The sequence below is a fragment of the Hyperolius riggenbachi genome, unplaced genomic scaffold (genome assembly GCF_040937935.1).
Source record: "Hyperolius riggenbachi isolate aHypRig1 unplaced genomic scaffold, aHypRig1.pri scaffold_142, whole genome shotgun sequence".
Taxonomy (NCBI): Eukaryota; Metazoa; Chordata; class Amphibia; order Anura; family Hyperoliidae; genus Hyperolius; species Hyperolius riggenbachi.
This window is the reverse complement of record NW_027152356.1, coordinates 115,478-132,489: the sequence shown is the minus strand read 5'-3', so window position 1 is coordinate 132,489 and position 17,012 is coordinate 115,478. Positions and strand designations below refer to the sequence as shown.

The 17,012-nt window shown below is 47.1% G+C and overlaps 1 protein-coding gene across 3 annotated transcripts in view; it reads left to right on the top strand.

Annotated features, from left to right (window-relative positions):
• The window catches only part of LOC137543654 (uncharacterized), a 93,441-nt gene that overhangs the window by 53,130 nt on the left and 23,299 nt on the right, over positions 1 to 17,012 (top strand). For all 3 annotated transcript variants that reach the window (XM_068264779.1, XM_068264780.1, XM_068264778.1), the window contains one exon: positions 370 to 543. In XM_068264779.1, coding sequence (XP_068120880.1) covers positions 370 to 543 — 174 coding nt within the window. The remainder of the gene's footprint in view (positions 1 to 369; positions 544 to 17,012) is intronic.

The following is a 17,012-nucleotide window of genomic DNA, read 5'->3' as shown; positions in this document are numbered from 1 at the left end:
TTAGGCATCCCATAGGCATCCATAGAAAATGTTGGCATGAGTGTGAAATTTGGGCTCCTGCGGTACCAGTTAAATAGCAGACCCTGTGCCGTCTGCAATGCGGCTATAAATAGCGGGCACCTGTGCCCCACCCAGATTATTACCACAAATGGGCACCAAATTTCCTGCCTCTGGATCCAGAGCGTTCCCTCTCCATAGTTAAGTATCTGATTTTTTTTTTTATGATTTTTTTTTATTTAGCTTCTACAATGTTTTTGATACCACAGAGAAGCAATAAAGCAATTATATATTAAACATGTAACTCATTTTTTGTGTATCCGTAAGATATAAGAATGCATATTCCATCACATATGTGTCTACTTTATACAGCACTCTACACAGAAGGAGGAAATGCAAATGGTGCCCCATGTGTCTTCCCTTTTACTTATGGAGGCATTCTGTACCAGTCATGCACGAGCGCAGGACAAAGTGACGGCAAGCTATGGTGTGCCACAGCCAGAAACTATGATAATGACCCCAGGTGGGGCTTCTGTCCTGACCATGGTAAGATCTAACTCCTGCTCTTCCAGTCCAGCCTTGCTTGACTCCTGTATTTCTGGTGCAGCTTTACGAAACTCAGCCAATGCATCTCATTTGGGGTTTCCAGCAATCTGTCTGGACAGTCTGGAGTTGTTATGGTTCTTCAGGAGTTTGTGCCTCCTGGGGTCCTTTTTACATTGTTTTCACCGGCCCTTCCTGCAGTGTTGCCAGAATTAGGGGCGACTGTTTGGAAACTTTTCTTTAACCACTAGGCTACCACGTCACACCGATGGGCGTGAACGTGGCACCAGCCCCAGGGCCGCCTAACACCAATCGGCGTAAAGTCCTTAGAGCGTGGTTTGCAGGAGATCGTGTGCACCGATGTGCGCTCATCCCTGCTTGGATGGCGGAGGCACCACATCGATCCGCTGTCATAGGCTGAAGCCTATGACAGCCGATCGCACTGATTGGCTGGCGTGGGGAGGGAAAGAGGGCTACATAAATACAAAAAAATACACATTTTTATTATAGAAATAATGCAACAAATATTTACAAAAAAGTAAATAAACATTGGGGTGCGATCAGACCCCACCAACAGAAAGCTCTGTTGGTGGGAAGAAAATGGGGGGGGGGGATCACTTGTGTGCTGACATGTACAGCCCTGCAGCGAGGCCTCAAAGCGGCAGTGGCCTATTTAGTGAAAAATAGCCTGGTCTCTAGGGGCAGGGCCGCCATCAGAAGTTTTGGGGCCCCTCACACATCATCAGGCCTGGGCCCACCCACTGGTTGCTGTGCCCGTCCACTAGCCACCCCACCCCGTATCCAAGCGCAAAGTGTGCTGCGACGAAAAATTTGAATGACAGTGAAGAAAGCACAGCAGGATGTTGCAAAAAGTATGCATGACAATGGCATGTTGTGGGTGGAGCCCAATACTACCAAAATACAGATAGTCCCTGGTTAAAAAATGAGATAGGGACTTGTAGGTCCGTTCTTATCCTTTATCCATTATCTTTTGTCCCCCTCTTTTCTTCCTGTGCCTCTTTTTGCCCCCTTCTGTCTCACCTTAGTTTGTGCCTCTTTTGTGTCCCTCTGTGTGACCTCATGTTCCCATCTCATCTCTATTCTCTCTGTGCCTCTTTTGTCTGCCTCTGTTCCCCCTGTGTTTCTTTTATCCCCCTGTGTTACCTCTTGTCCCCTTCTGTCTCAGCTCGTCCCCCTGCCCTACCCAGGTATAGGGGCCCCCAGTATAGGTATCCAAGCATAGATGCCCCCAGTATAGGTAGCCAGGTATAAGTTCCCCCAGTATAAGTAGCCAGCTATAGGTTGTGCCCCAGAATAGGTAGCCTGGTGGAGATGCCCCCAGTATAGGTAGCCTGGTATAGCTGGTGCCCCAATATAGGCCAGTAAGATACAGGTGCCCCAGTATAGGTAGTCTGGTATAGTTGCCTCCAGTATAGGTAGCCTGGTATGGGTGGGGTGGTGCACCAGTATAGGTTAGCCAGGTACAAGTGCCCCCGTAGCTAGGTATAGGTGGTTCCAGCCCCAGTATAGGTAGCCAGGTATAGGTGGTGGCCCAGTATAGGTAGTCTGTAGCCAGATATAGGTGGTGCCCCAGTATAGGTAGTCTGTAGCCAGGTATAGGTGGTGCCCCAGTATAGGTAGCTAGGTATAGGTGGTTCCAGCCCCAGTATAGGTAGCCAGGTATAGGTGGTGGCCCAGTATAGGTAGTCTGTAGCCAGATATAGGTGGTGCCCCAGTATAGAAAGTCTGCTTAGCGGGTTCACTCATCTGCTCCCCACGTTCAAGCGCTCATGTCACTCTTCTCTCAGTGCTGGAATGCAGTGTGCTGGTTAGTGAGCCACAGACCCGCAGCCAACACATGTGGCCCTTCCAGCGCTTGGGGGCCCAGGGCCCCCAGAAGCCCTGGGCCCCTCACTGCAATGTCAGTTGTCCCCCCTGATGGCTGCTCTGTTTAGGGGGGTTTAACACCTCAAGTGGTTAAGGCATCTTGCCATGATCGCTGCTGTGCATGCTCCTGCACACATTCACGTCACTGCCCATTAGTACACAGATCAGTTCCCATTCACCGATCTAAGCGTCTGTGATCAATCAATGAGATGCCGTGGTCATTGGTAAACTGAAAGTAAAAACAGACACACATTACTTACTGTTAGCTTTCTAACAGTATGCACAGGAAGATAAAGTGGTAAAAAAAAAATTACACCTGCATACATTACAATTAAAAAAATACATAAAATACCCCATTAATTAACCCCTTACCTCCCCTCCCATAGTATACTAAATAAAACACTCTTATAAAAAAAAAATACATTAATAGTTAACTTAGGGACTCAACTTTTTAATATGTATGTCATAATTATATATTACTGTTATTTTTGCAAATATGGGCTTGTAACTAGTGATGGACGCAAAACAGAAAAAATACACCTTTGTTTCCAAATAAATTATTGTCACCATATATTGTACTAGGAACATACTTTAAATGTTGTAATAGAATAAAAATAAAATGTGTGGGTTTTATTCATAGTAGCATGTTTTATTTTAAAACTATAATGCCTGAAAACTGAAAAAAAAATTCTTATTATTCCACCTAAAATGCATCCTCTATAATCATTCCCTACTGTCGCTGCGTCCAGCAGCTCTCCCTATGTCCCTGTTATTTTGTTACTGTGCGCAGTAATGAATAGCTGGACGGGAACAGGGAGCGAGGTGGGTGGGCAGGCTGTTGCACGCGGCAGGCGCGCGGCGGACGTGCGTGGCGGGTGCGTGCGCATGCGCAGTGACTGGCGGCGGCAGTAAAAAAAGATCAAGAGCCCATTTTTAAACGGGCTTAGGTCCACTAGTTTGGAATAAAATAATTTCTAGCAAAATGTACCACCTAGGGAAAGCATCATTGATGGCAAAAACAGTGTGATAAGTAGTGATAAAGTTATTGGCAAAGGAAAGGGAGGAGCACTGAAATGTGAAAATTGCACTCGTCCATAAGAGAAAAAACCCATCAGCAGTGAACACAACCGTGTACCTCGGAAAATAAAAAGCCCTTTTTTTAAAATATATCTCCTGATTTGTACCTCTGCATGACTTTACTTTGAGATCTTCTAACACTACTATGTTACCCATATTTGCTTATTTGCTTACAGTTGCACTACCAAGCACTGGGATGCTCAATAAATAGCTAATCTATGCTGAACTAATTATTACAATTTATTACAGGAGGAATTTGATTAGCTTGATTTGCAATGGGGAAGGTGGTTAGTTACACCTGACAAGTATTTTTAAGAGGGCATGACCTTTTATCTATCTTAATACTTGAGTAAGCCATTTTTTTCAGCAGATTATGTATTATAGAAAGTTTTATTCTAGTTTTCCGTGGATCTGAACATCTTCTGAACCAAAGGAAACATCTTAGTTTGTAATTGCTGGGCAAAATTAGCTAAGCAGGCCACACAGCAGTAGTGGGGTTGATTCACTAAGACAAATCACATGTTTTATCAACGTTAACACGCCTTATCAGATTTGGCATGCCTTATCAGAGAAGCATAGCAAGCACTACAAACTTATGCCTGCTAATTGGCAATGACGAGAGCTCCACTCATCCTGCCCTGAGCCCCTGCGGGTCCAATCCCTTTAAAGGATATTATCCCCACACTTTGATTGGCCCAATAGGCTGCCTGTGAAGATTCCTGTCAAGTGACAGGCAGCCTATTGGGTCAATCAAAGTACTGGGATAATGTCCTTTAAAGTGATTGGACCCGCAGGGGCTCAGGGCAGGACGAGTGGAACTCTTGTCATTGCCAATTAGCAGGCATAAGTTCATAGCGCTCGCTATGCTACTCTGATAGGCATGCTATTTATCTTAGTGAATCAAGCCCAGTGAGTGGTGCCTACCGTTATGCCCCTTTCACACTTGCTGGAGTAAGCTGGATTACGCTGTTGACTTTGATGTGTGATTTAAGCCCTTTGACAGGGTTCCAATCCCGCCTCAAGCTAGTGCATAAAACAGTAAGGAGTGTTTGGGCAAGGATCTTATTCACCTATGGAGTGCGCCTTAAAGTATACCTGAGACAGGGAGGGTCAAATTGCAGAGGATTCGGGAAGTGCAGGGGAATGGCAAGGGTACAATTAGCCTGGAGGGGACTGGAGGAATCCCAAATATATATATATATATATATATATATATATATATATATATATATATATATATATATATATATTTATATACCCCCATCTCAGGTTCCCTTTAAGTGGCTGCAGGCTGCAGCTCTGGAGCCTTGAGTCCGCCAGGAGAAAAGCGTGAAATAAATGTCCCTTGTCTTGTCTGTATCTTGTCTTGCTTTGGGGTGTGGTTATTCTACAGGAATTTAATATTACTTTGCCATTTCTACAATTACACCACAATAGTCATGAAACTTCACACCCCACGTTGCTGCAACACAATGTGACGCAATGGTGCAAGTGTGAAAGAAGCCTGACTGACCAGTTTGTATGTGATTTAAACTTCAGGTTCCTTTGTTGAATTAAGCCTGCAGTAGGCTTGTGGCACCCACCAGCAGGGATGCTCGTTTGGATTCTGCAGAAATTACATTTTCGAATTTCCGATCGGAAATTGCATTTCTGCATTGAAATTCAGAAATCGGTAATGGAAGTGCTGTAGGCGGATTTTCACTGAGATTTTTGCGGAAATTGCGGAAATTTCTGCCGAATTTAACATAAATTTTATCAAAAACAAAGATTTTTTTTTCTTCTTGTTCCTACTTCTCTGCTTAACCTCTAAAGTTGGCATCATACCTCATAGCGGTTCTTATGCGGATTTTCGCGGTAATTTCTGCCGATTTTAACATCGATTTTCTCAAAAACTACAAGGTCTTTCTGAATTTTTTTTTTCTTCTTCTTTCCACTTTTCTGCTTAACATACCCTGAAAATGTGGTGTTTGTAGAACCTACAGGGGCTTTGCCATTAACCGCCAAATTTGGCCGCTGTTGACTGTAATGTAAAATGCAGAAAATTTTCATTACCAATATGCGGTATTATGCTGACTTTAGAGGTTAATAGCAAAGCCTTCTTAAGAGCTAGCAGCACCAAATTTTCAGGGAATGTTAAGCAGACAAAACAAAACAAGAAGAAGAAAAATATTTCAAAAAGACTTTGTAGTTTTTGATAAAATCAATGTTAAAGTCAGCAGAAATTACTGTGAAAATCCGCATCGGAATGCGGAAGTCGTTAGCAGAAAGCGAAATCGGTAGCGGTAATTGGCAATGGCGAAATGTGGATTTTTGGCGGAAATGGAAATTGGCATTTCCGACCATCCATACCCACCAGTAATATGAGAGGAGTGTACCCCATGTTACGGAAATGTTGTTTTTTCAACCCCAAAATGTCTTATGTCCAGTGGTGCTCAGCAGAGCTCGAATATTCGAGTAGCTCGAATATTCGAGCTCTTTTCCAGCTATTCGAGCTCGGTATTCGAGCTCCGAATAGCTGTAGCTATTCGAATGGGCTATTCGCGTACACTCGAATAGCCCATTCACTATTCGAGCTATTCGAGCAAACGGCGCTATTCGAGCTCGGTACCGAGCTCGAATAGCGTCATAGCCCAGATTGATGTCCTTAGAGCCAATCAGAGGGCTCCCAGGCCCTCTGACGGCAGCCAATCACAGAGGGGGACCCTGACCAGCCCCTACCCTATAAATAGCGGCCGCCATGTTACGTTTCTCCGTCCTTGCCTGAGACTTGCATAGAGAGAGAGTTGCTCCTTTGTGCTTTGGCTTAGCAAGAGCTTTATTGTGGTCATTTACCTAGCGTTTTTGCTCACATACACCTCCTATACACACCTATATTGTTGTTAGTTAGTTAGACATTGTATTTTAGTTAGTAGCTTTTGTGTTACATAGAGACAGGCCAGCTGCTGCAGGCTTACAGCTTTAGGCCTCAGGGCCTTGCCTGTGTGGGCAGCTGTCCTCCTGTCCTCTGTTTATTTCTCTCTATTCTATACCAGTATTTCTGCTGTCCTTTACTACTGATTGTATTAGTATTGTAGTTATATACTGTAACTGTACTAGGACACTCACTGTCACTGTTCATAGGCTACTAGCTGCTCCTGCGTGTGTGCACTCACTTTCTGTGTACACACTACACACACTCTATTTCCTTCTGATAACTGATTGATTATTGTAATTGAATATTGTAATTAGTTAGTTGTACTCACTGTTACTACTTACTGTACTAGGAGTCTAGGACACTCAGTCACTGTTCATAGGCTACTAGCTCCTGCGTGTGTGCACTCACTGTCTGTGTACACACTACACACACTCTATTTCCTTCTGATAACTGATTGATTATTGTAATTAGTTAGTTGTACTTACTGTTACTACTTACTGTACTAGGAGTCTAGGACACTCAGTCACTGTTCATAGGCTACTAGCTCCTGCGTGTGTGCACTCACTGTCTGTGTACACACACTACACACACTCTATTTCCTTCTGATAACTGATTGCTTATTGTAATTAGTTAGTTGTACTTACTGTTACTACTTACTCTTACTGTACTAGGAGTCTAGGAAACTCAGTCACTGTTCATAGGCTACTAGCTCCTGCGTGTGTGCACTCACTGTCTGTGTACACACACTACACACACTCTATTTCCTTCTGATAACTGATTGCTTATTGTAATTAGTTAGTTGTACTTACTGTTACTACTTACTCTTACTGTACTAGGAGTCTAGGACACTCAGTCACTGTTCATAGGCTACTAGCTCCTGCGTGTGTGCACTCACTTTCTGTGTACACACTACACACACTCTATTTCCTTCTGATAACTGATTGATTATTGTAATTGAATATTGTAATTAGTTAGTTGTACTCACTGTTACTACTTACTGTACTAGGAGTCTAGGACACTCAGTCACTGTTCATAGGCTACTAGCTCCTGCGTGTGTGCACTCACTGTCTGTGTACACACACTACACACACTCTATTTCCTTCTGATAACTGATTGCTTATTGTAATTAGTTAGTTGTACTTACTGTTACTACTTACTCTTACTGTACTAGGAGTCTAGGACACTCAGTCACTGTTCATAGGCTACTAGCTCCTGCGTGTGTGCACTCACTTTCTGTGTACACACTACACACACTCTATTTCCTTCTGATAACTGATTGATTATTGTAATTGAATATTGTAATTAGTTAGTTGTACTCACTGTTACTACTTACTGTACTAGGAGTCTAGGACACTCAGTCACTGTTCATAGGCTACTAGCTCCTGCGTGTGTGCACTCACTGTCTGTGTACACACACTACACACACTCTATTTCCTTCTGATAACTGATTGCTTATTGTAATTAGTTAGTTGTACTTACTATTACTACTTACTCTTACTGTACTAGGAGTCTAGGACACTCAGTCACTGTTCATAGGCTACTAGCTCCTGCGTGTGTGCACTCACTGTCTGTGTACACACACTACACACACTCTATTTCCTTCTGATAGCTGATTGCTTATTGTAATTAGTTAGTTGTACTTACTGTTACTACTTACTCTTACTGTACTAGGAGTCTAGGACACTCAGTCACTGTTCATAGGCTACTAGCTCCTGCGTGTGTGCACTCACTGTCTGTGTACACACACTACACACACTCTATTTCCTTCTGATAACTGATTGCTTATTGTAATTAGTTAGTTGTACTTACTGACTGTTACTACTTACTTACTTACTGTACTAGGGACACTCATTCAGTCACTGTTCATAGGCTAGCTCCTGCGCGTGTTTGCGCGTGCGTGCACTCACTGTCTGTAGTGTACACACACTAAATTTACTTGTGATTACTACTGATTATTGTAACTGCTAGTTGTACTTCCTGACTGTTACTACTTACTTACTGTACTAGGGACACTCACTCAGTCACCTCACCCACCAACCCACTCCATTAAAGTACCCCACTTTTCACCCGCCCTTTTAAAAAACTTTTGTCTATACGCCCAAAACATCGAAGATGTCTGGAAGTGGCAGCCAGCGCGGTTTGGGCAAGGGGAAGGGCAGCAAGGGAATCAGGAGGAGAGGGAGCAGCATTGTGGCAGGCCGCGGCCGCGCCACCATGCACAGTTCCGCAGCAGCAGCGTCAGTGGCTAACATTCCTCCCATAGCCACTGGCCGTGGACGCCTTGGGCGCCGCCCAGCAGGAGCATCTGCAACTCACGCTGCAGAGACACAGCAGCAGCAGCGTGTAGCACCTGCTCCGATTTTCCTCCAGCCGGGTCGGAAACGTCCCATTGAGGAAAAGCATGCAGACACTGTGGTGCAACTCATGACGGAGGATGAGCAGCCCGCCATCAGCTCTGCATCCGAGGCCTCCACCCTCACCACCACCACCACCCCTGTTCGCAGCAGCCACCCAGCAGGGTCTGGGGAGGAGGCCAGTTCACCGTCACAAGTTGGCGACCTGTCACTCAGCAGTATTTTTACCCCAGGCACCATCAGGGTATTGTCTGCTGTTGTTGGCGATTTTGAGGAGGAGATGCTGATGGGCACTTTGGGGGATGAGGGATTGGACAGCAAGACTGTGGCGACAGTCAAGCAGCCCATCCATGCATCAGGAGAGGAGTTTGGGGGGTCATCATCCCAGCAGGACATGTTTCAGGAGGGGGAGGCACTGGCGAACTCAGGGGGCTATTCCGGGTGTCTGGAACCTCCCCCCTGCACTGAGCTGTGTATTCAGCCAGGGAAGCCTGCATAATATAAACAGCCTCATTCTCCCTCCTTTCTTACTTCTGGTGCCTCCCTCCAGCTAATAGAATGAGAGAGGCAGCCGAGCTTCCCTCACAACCCTCACAAGAAGATGCAGCCTGCAGTGAGAGAATGTTGATTATGGAGTCCTGGACTCTCCACAGCACAGAAGTGTCAGACATGATGAAATTAGAGTGCAGGCAAGCTGGTAAATATGCACAGCATGATGCAGAGCTTGCCTGGACTCAGGGTCTGTGGGCAAACATCTGTCTGGTCTCTCCCCATTGTTATAATGACTGCATGTGTGGGTAAGGTGTTTAACAAGCTGAAAAGTTTTTGACAGTCCCTAGACTCCAGAAGGGCTTCTTTCTGACTTGTGTGAGAGACTGACAGGGACAGGAGTCCGATTATAGGCAAGTAGCCTGTGTGATGTGGGACTTCAATACAGATAAGTTCTCTGCTCCATCTCAGGCTATTCTCAATTTCTCCACTCCTCTCTCTGGGCTAGTGCAACGCCAAAATGACAATAGCAATCACTAGCAATTTGTGAGTGTGATTTTGTGAAGTGATTTTCAGAGCGATTTTTGAATGAATTGCTCAAAAACATGCTACATGCAGTATACCTGCGATTTTGAAAAAATCACAACGCTGCTGTGGGAACACCCACATAGGGTAACATTAGCCAAGCGCTTTTCAAATCACTGTTGATTTGAAAAACGCTCAGAAGCACTCTTGGTGTGCACCAGTCTCCTTCATTCACCTTTGTTTCCCTCTTCCCCTAGAGCTGACTGTGTGTTCTTGTCATACAGGAAAGCTAAATAAAAGTGCAATCCTGGTGAGGCAAAATATTATTATTTAGTATTTATGTAGCGCCGACATCTTCCGCAGATGCATATATCCCTGCATCATATGGGTATCGCTTGCGATATGTGACACTATGTAGCATATTCCACTGAATTGTCCAAACTAAGTCTATCTCCTGTTCCTCTCATGGGGAGTTGTTCCAGCGCTGTCCCCCGTTCACATTTGCTGCTACCAGAAGCCCTCAGAAACACTAGTGTCCTTGAGTACTTCCAAAGACAGGCAGCCCCGTAATACGCCAGCGCACTTTTGTGCATGGGCAGTATGGAGCCACCTGTATTCGGAAGCACTCGGGACATAAGTGCTTCTGGACCTTTCAGGAACCCCCCCCTTAAAAATCCTGCGTTTGCCCCTGGGAGGATGATGATGACCCGGTGACAGACAGAGACTGGGTGCCACCACCTCCAGGGGATGTCGTCCTCAGCAGCTCTGAGGAGGAGGAGGAGGAGGATGCTCTTGTGGGCCTTGCAAGGAGGCGCATCATTGCAAGCATTGGCAGCAGCAGTAGGCAGGTCCCACAGCCTGCTGGTGTCTCAGGCTCAGCAGCAGCAGCAGCAGCATCTGCCAGTACCACCACCAGCCGCACCCAAGCCCCCCAAGCCCCCCCCCCCCCCCAACCACCACAGGGAGACAGGCAGCAGCGCTTCCATGCCGTAGGGGGATGTTATGTTCTGGCGCTTTTTCACCATGCCCACAGTGTACAGCAAGTACGCCACTTGCAACCACTGTCAGCGGAAGTTGAGCAGAGGTGCAGACCCCTTAAAGTTCTGCACCAGCTCGCTCATCAACCACCTTGCTGCGAAACATTTCCACCAGCATCAGGAGTTCCAGAGGCTGAAGGCATCTGGTGCTGGCAGTGGCACCACACCCATCACTGCACAGCCTTCAGCAGCAGCAGCAACAGCAGCCACCCGCCCTCCTGCTCCTCCAGCAGCACCAGCAGGAGTGCGGAAACGCACTGCTCCTCCCCCCTCTGCAACTCCTGCCGCCGACACTGAGGCCTGTTCTGGCAGCCAGTCCTCAGTGGCCTCCTCCGCTGTGTCTGCTGATTCCCGTGCCAGCAAAAGGCCACGCCAGAGCCTTTTGAGCGAGTCCTTCCAGGGGGTGGTTAGGGCTCTGCCTCCCAGCAGCCGTCGCGTGCGGCAGCTGAACGGCTTGCTGGCACGGGCCATGTGCTCCCAACTCCTGCCGTACACGCTCGTGCAGGAGGGGAGCGACATTCGTGCGCTGCTTGCTTGCGCAGCCCCAGACTGGCAGCTCCCCAGCAGACACTTTTTCTCCCGCAAGGCCATTCCTGCACTGCACCGCTTTGTGATGGCCAATGTGGAGCGAGGGCTGGAGCACGCGGTTGGTGAAAGGGTCCACGTCACCATGGACTCCTGGAGCAGCCGCTTCGGGACAGGCCGCTACCTGTCCTTCACTGTCCACTGGGTCAGCTTGGTGGAAGGGGGTGAGGATGGGAGAGCAGCAGCGGGCACAGCAGCAGCAGCAACACAGTGGGTGGTGCCACCCCGCAGGGTCAGGGGAACTGCAGCAGGTTCCTCCGATCCTCTGCCATCCTCCGGCACACCTGGCCAAACCCCCCGCCTCAGCAGCAGCGTGAAGGCCCGCCACTGCCAAGCGCTGCTGCACTTGGTCAGCCTTGGGAAGACCAAGCTGACGGCAACCCATGTGTTGGCCAAACTCCAGGAGCAGGAGAGGATTTGGCTGACCCCCAGAGGCCTCAGAGTCGGAGAGGTGGTGGCCGACAATGGGGCCAATCTGGTTGCCGCAATAGACAGGGGAAACCTGACCCACATCCCCTGTCTTGCCCACGTGCTGAACCTGGTGGTGCAGAAGTTCTTGCGCACCTACCAGGGGATGGGCGAACTGCTGGAAATGGCAAGGAACGTTGTGCGTCACTTCCGGCGCTCGGCTGCAGCCTGTGCGAGCCTGGAAGACGTGCAAAAGGAGCTGGATCTGCCATGCCATCGGCTGATCCTTGACGTTCCGACTCGCTGGAACTCCACCCTGGCGATGTTGGAGCGTCTGGTTGAACAGAAGCACGCTGTCAAACAGTACCTTGCCCTGGCCACTGTTTCCGCCGCTCAGAGAAGGGACAAGACCAGCAACATCCCGTCCATCGTCCCCGATGATGACTGGAGGCACATGCAGCAGGTGTGCTTAGTGCTGGCTCCCTTTCTGCAGGCCACTAACATGGTGAGCAGGGACCATGCTATGGTCTGCGAGTGGGTGCCCCTGGTTTGTCTGCTGAACAGGGCCCTCGATGCTTTGCTGGAACAGGGAGCGGCAGCCTTGGACCAGCAGGAGCGGCAAGCAGCTGCACAGTCCACCTCTGAGGGGGAGGAGGAGGAGGACTTGGTGGAGGTCCCTGACCTTGCTGCTGATGAGGGGGATCAGCACAGTGCAGCTGAGTTGGTGCGGGGGTGGAGAGAGGATGAGGCTGACGAGGCAGAGGAGGAGGATGAGGACAGCAGCACTGCCGTCGATGTGCCAGCAGACGTGGCCCGCCTCTTCCCAATGGCAGCGCACATGCTGACGTGCCTGCGCAGAGACCCCAGAGTGATCCAGATGAAGCAGAGGGAGGACATCTGGATCAGCATGATGTTGGACCCACGCCTCAAGGGGAAGTTGAGCCAGTTCCTGCCGCCTGCAGGAGGAGACCCAGCGCAACAAATAAGGAGCTTGCAGCAGGCCCTTGTTGAGCGCTTGGAGGAAGCCTTCCCCCAGCCTTCCACCCCCACTGTCCAGCAGCCAGCACAGAGGCAGCAGCAGGTGCCTGCATCCAGCAGCAAGCGCCCCACAGACCTGCTGTCTCTCAGCCACGAGCTCTACAGGACTGTAGAGGCTCCGGCAGCAGTGACTAGAGAGGAGGTGCATGCAGCAGCATCCTCCACCGGTCACAGCCAGCGCCTGACCCGCATGGTGGCTGACTACATGGGGTCCTACAGCGGGCTTGACAGCGATGCCCCTGTTGATCCCATGGAGTATTGGGTCAAGCGCCTGGAGATCTGGAGTGAGCTGGCGCAGTACGCCCTGGAAGTGCTGTCCTGCCCCCCTTCCAGCGTGCTGTCCGAGCGCTGCTTCAGTGCAGCTGGTGGTGTGGTCACCGAGAAACGCTCACGTCTGTCTCACAAGTCTGTGGACAGACTGACGTTTCTCAAGATGAACCAGGCGTGGGTGGAAGGCGAGTTCCTGGCCCCTGTTGTCGGCGAGAGGGGGACATGAACTGGCTAAGAACCATCGTTAATGTGCCTTACCACCCTTTACCACCTCCTGGCTCCTGCTCACTAAGCCAGCCTGGTTCACTTTGACTATTACGTCGCCTGCAGCCACACATTTTACACCTACAGTGGGCTGCTGTGTACTGCCCTTCTGCTGTCTGTCTGTGTTTCCCACTGCCAGGGTACACAGATTTACCTTCTGCTGCCACTCTGCCACCAGCTATTACGTCAAACAATAGCTATATATCTGTGTAATTTGTTTTACAAACAAAACCAAAAAAACATTAAAAAAAAAAAAGGTTTAATTTTTCTGAGGTGCCCGGGTTGAAAACTGTGTTGTCCCAGTTGTGTATTGGACACGATGTGGGCTGCACGACCGCTGTCTGGGACCTCCTGTTGTGTTTATTTACGGCCTGGTATCACCGCTAGGTACCAGGGCTATTATGTCACGCTGCCTACCTGCTGCCACACTCACACTACTCCTCCATTCCTCCTGCTGATGCTGCTGTCTGTCTGTGTTTCCCAACGCCAGGGTACACAGATTTACCTTCTGCTGCCACTCTGCCACCAGCTATTACGTCAAAAAATAGCTATATCTGTGTAATTGGTTGTAAAACCAAAACTACAAAACCATAAAAAAAAAAAAGGTTTAATTTTTCTGAAGTGCCCGGGTTGAAAACTGTGTTGTCCCAGTTGTGTATTGGACACGATGTGGGCTGCACGACCGCTGTCTGGGACCTCCTGCCTGCTGTGTTTATTTACAGCCCTGGTATCACCGCTAGGTACCAGGGCTATTATGTCACGCTGCCTGCCTGCTGCCACACTCACACTACTCCTCCATTCCTCCTGCTGATGCTGCTGTCTGTCTGTGTTTCCCAACGCCAGGGTACACAGATTTACCTTCTGCTGCCACTCTGCCACCAGCTATTACGTCAAAAAATAGCTATATCTGTGTAATTGGTTGTAAAACCAAAACTACAAAACCATAAAAAAAAAAAAAAGGTTTAATTTTTCTGAGGTGCCCGGGTTGAAAACTGTGTTGTCCCAGTTGTGTATTGGACACGATGTGGGCTGCACGACCGCTGTCTGGGACCTCCTGCCTGCTGTGTTTATTTACAGCCCTGGTATCACCGCTAGGTACCAGGGCTATTATGTCACGCTGCCTACCTGCTGCCACACTCACACTACTCCTCCATTCCTCCTGCTGATGCTGCTGTCTGTCTGTGTTTCCCAACGCCAGGGTACACAGATTTACCTTCTGCTGCCACTCTGCCACCAGCTATTACGTCAAAAAATAGCTATATCTGTGTAATTGGTTGTAAAACCAAAACTACAAAACCATAAAAAAAAAAAAGGTTTAATTTTTCTGAGGTGCCCGGGTTGAAAACTGTGTTGTCCCAGTTGTGTATTGGACACAATGTGGGCTGCACGACCGCTGTCTGGGACCTCCTGCCTGCTGTGTTTATTTACAGCCCTGGTATCACCGCTAGGTACCAGGGCTATTATGTCACGCTGCCTGCCTGCTGCCACACTCACACTACTCCTCCATTCCTCCTGCTGATGCTGCTGTCTGTCTGTGTTTCCCAACGCCAGGGTACACAGAAGCTTCTGCTGCCACTCTGCCACCAGCTATTACGTCAAACAATAGCTGCTCACATTACTCCTCCATTCCTCCTGCTGCTGCTGCTGCTGTCTGTCTGTCTGTGTTTCCCAACGCCAGGGTACACAGATTTACCTTCTGCTGCCACTCTGCCACCAGCTATTACGTCAAAAAATAGCTATATCTGTCTGTGTAATTTGTTGTAAAAACAAAACTACAAAACCATTAAAAAAAAAAAAAGGTTTAATTTTTCTGAGGTGCCCGGGTTGAAAACTGTGTTGTCCCAGTTGTGTATTGGACACAATGTGGGCTGCACGACCGCTGTCTGGGACCTCCTGCCTGCTGTGTTTATTTACAGCCCTGGTATCACCGCTAGGTACCAGGGCTATTATGTCACGCTGCCTGCCTCATTGACTGCCTGCTCCCACACACTCATCCTCCTCCTCCTGCTGCTGAATTTACCTCCTGCTGTCTGTGTGTTTCCACTGCCAGGGAGCACATACAATGGCGCTTCCAACATGCGTGCGCCACCAGCTATTTGTTACGCTCAAAAATAGCTGCATTTCTTTAAAAAAAAAATTGAAAAGAGAAATAAGTGAAGAAGAAGACGATATAGAAGAAGATGAAGAAGATGAAGAAGAAGAAGATGAAGAAGAAGAAGAAGAAGATGAAGAAGAAGATGAAGATGATGAAGAAGAAGAAGATGAAGAAGATGAAGAAGATGAAGATGAAGAAGATGAAGAAGAAGAAGATGAAGAAGAAGAAGATGATGAAGAAGAAGAAGAAGATGAAGATGAAGAAGATGAAGAAGATGAAGAAGAAGAAGAAGAAGATGAAGATGAAGAAGATGAAGAAGATGAAGAAGAAGAAGATGAAGATGATGAAGAAGAAGAAGATGAAGAAGAAGATGAAGATGATGAAGAAGAAGAAGATGAAGAAGATGAAGAAGATGAAGATGAAGAAGATGAAGAAGATGAAGAAGAAGAAGATGATGAAGAAGAAGAAGAAGATGAAGAAGAAGAAGAAGAAGATGAAGAAGATGAAGAAGAAGAAGAAGAAGATGAAGAAGATGAAGAAGATGAAGAAGAAGATGAAGAAGATGAAGAAGAAGATGAAGAAGATGAAGAAAAAGAAGATGAAGAAGAAGAAGATGATGATGAAGAAGATGAAGAAGAAGAAGAAGAAGACAATATAAAAGAAGAAGAAGATATAGAAGAAGATATAGAAGAATAAGATATAGAAGAAGAAGATATAGAAGAAGAAGAAGAAGAAGAAGATATAGAAGATAAAGAAGAAGAAGTATATACAGTACTGAACACATTTCTGGACACAACTTCTCTTTTCAACTTTTTTTTTTAAAGGAACATCCCCACATAATCACTTGCTGTTGTTACTTGGAAAAAAAGAGGTTTCTTGCATCATTCACCCTCAAAACAAGTGTTGGAAGCTATTTAAGGCCATTTCGAATAGTCAGCTCGAATAATGAGCTCGAATACCGACTCGAATAGTGAGCTCGAATTCCGAGGTCGAATCGAATAGTAAAAATTATTCGACTCGAATATTCGACTGATCTCGAATAATTTACTATTCGAATTCGACCTAACTCGAATTTTGAAAAGGGGTATTTGAGCACCACTACTTATGTCTTGTGATAGTAGCAAAAAAGTTAGTTGGCTCCAACACCAAATGGTATGGCTAACTGAAAACCAGTCAATCTTACTAACCAGAGATCACCATAACCACAATAAGGCAGTACAGTGGTAGCATCCCGTTGTGGGAATGTTTCTCTTCACTAAGGACAAGTATACTTGACAGAAAAAGGGGAAAATGGATGAGATAAAATACCATATATATATGATGTGCAAATATTTATCAGAAAGGGGCTATGACTTCAACATACTGTAACTCACTCTTTTTCTTTTTTGCTACTATCATCTTGTTTAAAGAAAACCAGAGATGTCTCATTACAATTAGTGCTGCACGGATACCCCTTTTCAAAATCTGGATTAAATTCGGATCTGGATACCAGATATCCAGATCCAGATCGGATATGCGAGTTCAAAATT